Genomic DNA, 2,500 nt, shown 5'->3' on the forward strand with positions numbered 1-2,500 from the left:
TAATACCCTCGCCAAATTTTGCCTTGATATCATTGCCCTAACTGTATCTAAGGACAGAATATGTTTCTTTGTTTGAAAAAAGGAGAAACAATTTCGAGCCTCCTTAACGCAACGACGACAGCGAGGCAACGAGAACTTCATCTCACAATATAAATTCGCGTTCAGAAAAAAAAAACCACGCGCAAAATGTTTTTTTTCAACTGTCTGTAGGAAAACTATAAATAAAACTTCAATTTGAACTTGGTTCTTTCCAGTCGCAGCCGGATCTTTAATTCCCACTAAGCTAACGGCGGCAAAAACAGAGAAAGTAGCCACATGTTGATCTAATCTACCAGGAGTGAGCAATTGTTAAAAGCTGACGTTTTCAAATGGGTTCTTAAACAACAACAAACAACGGCCGTTTCAACAGTCTCTTTTCTCCTTTGTTTTTGCCAACTTCGTTATTTAGTTTATTACATTGCAGATATCACACGCACCTTGATCGCAATTCTTTCCCTTGAAACCGTCTGGGCATTTGCAACTGTAGCCACCGACTAAATTGATGCATTGGGCGCCATTTTTGCAGGGCTTTTTTACATTACAAATATCGCCATCTGCCGAAAAAATCAACCACGGTGTTAATTAAAAAGAGCTTAGAACCTTTAAAAAAATCAGGTAATTGCAAGTAAAGAAAACAGTTTTCCAAAAGGGTTCGCCTTTTTTAGCGCCATAGACCACTTTTACATTCTTTTGTCTTTATGTTAATTAGACCTACTGCCCTCGTTTTGAAACAAAAATTCTTTTGAAATTTGCACGTCGTAGCGAGGTTAGAACGGTTTATTGGCATTACAACAAAAGAATATTTAATTTGGCCGTCAATAGGAAGCAGGAATGACGCATTGGTGAAATCACTCGGCTTCCACCAACGTGGCTCGGGTTCGATTCCCAGACTCGGCGTCATATGTTGGAGTTCGTGGGTTGAGTTTGTTGTTCTCTACTCTTGGGCCCGTTTCTCGAAAATCCCGAAAACTTTTCGGGCCCGGATGGCCATTTGTGAACCTGTCAACTGCTTGTTTTGGAATGCCGATCTTTGAACATGTTTTCAAGGTAGCTAAAAGCAAATGGCCCGTAAAGTTTCGGGACTTTCGAGAAACGGGCCCTTGCCCCGAGAGGTTTTCTTCCGGGTACTCGTGTTTTCCCCTGTTCTCAAAAACCAATGTTTGATTTGATTCGAGTTAAATCAATTTGATTTCTTCAATTAGGGGGACCGGAAGTGGAATTGTCCTGAACAAAAGATGCACCGAAGAAATGCATGTTTGAGGGGCTTTCGCGGAAAGTGTACATTCTCACCTTCTGTACAGCCGTAAAACTCCAGCCTCAAAGAAATATGTCGATGCCAGGCCCTTGGCTTTACGCGTACATAACGTGCTATGATTGGGGGATCGATCGTCTCTGTGACGACAGAGTAGCGATCATTGTTGCCTCGGAATTCCTGCCATTAAAACAGTAGTTCATCTTCAATTATCGATTATATCTTTATATTCAAAGTTCGTGTGCTGTACGAAATTCTGGAAATCTCGCTTATGCCCTATAACACACTATTTTCGTACCTCAGCGGTAATGACTTTCCTTTCCTCACCCATAGGGAGAGGCATAAAGAAAGACTGGCAAAGTTTGGTAAAATGGCTGTCGAAACCAGTATGGATCGCCCACCTTGAAATTATCAGTGGGAAAAGAACTGAATGTGTTTTTAATTTTTTGCTGTTAAGGCGCTCGCAAACGATGAAACATTGTTGCGGAAAACACTGTTGCCCGAAATGTTTCCTCGGCGCTCAAACAAGGAAGCAAAATGCTTCGGAACAAATTCAGAAACATTTTTGCTTCCCGGGAAGCAAGTTTTGCTTCCGCAACAAATGTTTCCTGGGGCCGCAAACAGGGAACCATTTGCTTCCGCGACAATGTTTCCGCAACATTCTTTTCTCGTTTGCGGGCGCCTTTAGCATTGTACCAGAGGGTATTGTACAATATCTCGCAGCAAACTTACATTGAATCCTTAAAGGTTAGAGACTCCCTGTCCGTGATTTACCATCAAATAAGCCCACGTACTGCCTACAAAATGAACGCGAAATTCTCCATATTGCCCTCGGCGATGAATTTCGAAAAATATCAACCCGCGGTTACGTAACTCAGAGTCACTCAAATTATTCTCTAAACAACTCACATTTGTCGCATATTTACTGAGATTATGGAGATATCTAGCAACGCGTTTTAGGGAAACGGTAAACGCCAGACCAATATTTGCGTTTTGCAAGAAATGTTACTTCCGGGTCCTAAAATCCATGGTCACTTGTCACGTGAGTGAATAGTCCGTACAAAGCACTTTCTTTAGAGCTCTCAAATTATTCTGAATTCGGTTTTTCTAAGATGTTGTGTACAATTAACCAGTCTCGATAGGAATTCTCTCAATGGGACCCGGTGTTTGGCAAAATCGGATAACAATCTTGACCAGCTAAATTTTCAC

The 2,500-nt window shown here is 41.6% G+C and overlaps 1 protein-coding gene across 1 annotated transcript in view; it reads right to left on the reverse strand.

Annotated features, from left to right (window-relative positions):
* Nucleotides 1-2,500, reverse strand: part of LOC138014452 (uncharacterized) — a 77,245-nt gene that overhangs the window by 39,171 nt on the left and 35,574 nt on the right. Inside the window, 2 exon segments of the mRNA XM_068861526.1 lie at nucleotides 477-593; nucleotides 1,330-1,471. Of these exon segments, the coding sequence (XP_068717627.1) occupies nucleotides 477-593; nucleotides 1,330-1,471 (259 nt within the window).

This window comes from Montipora capricornis, chromosome 8 (assembly GCF_036669925.1).
Source record: "Montipora capricornis isolate CH-2021 chromosome 8, ASM3666992v2, whole genome shotgun sequence".
NCBI lineage: Eukaryota > Metazoa > Cnidaria > Anthozoa > Scleractinia > Acroporidae > Montipora > Montipora capricornis.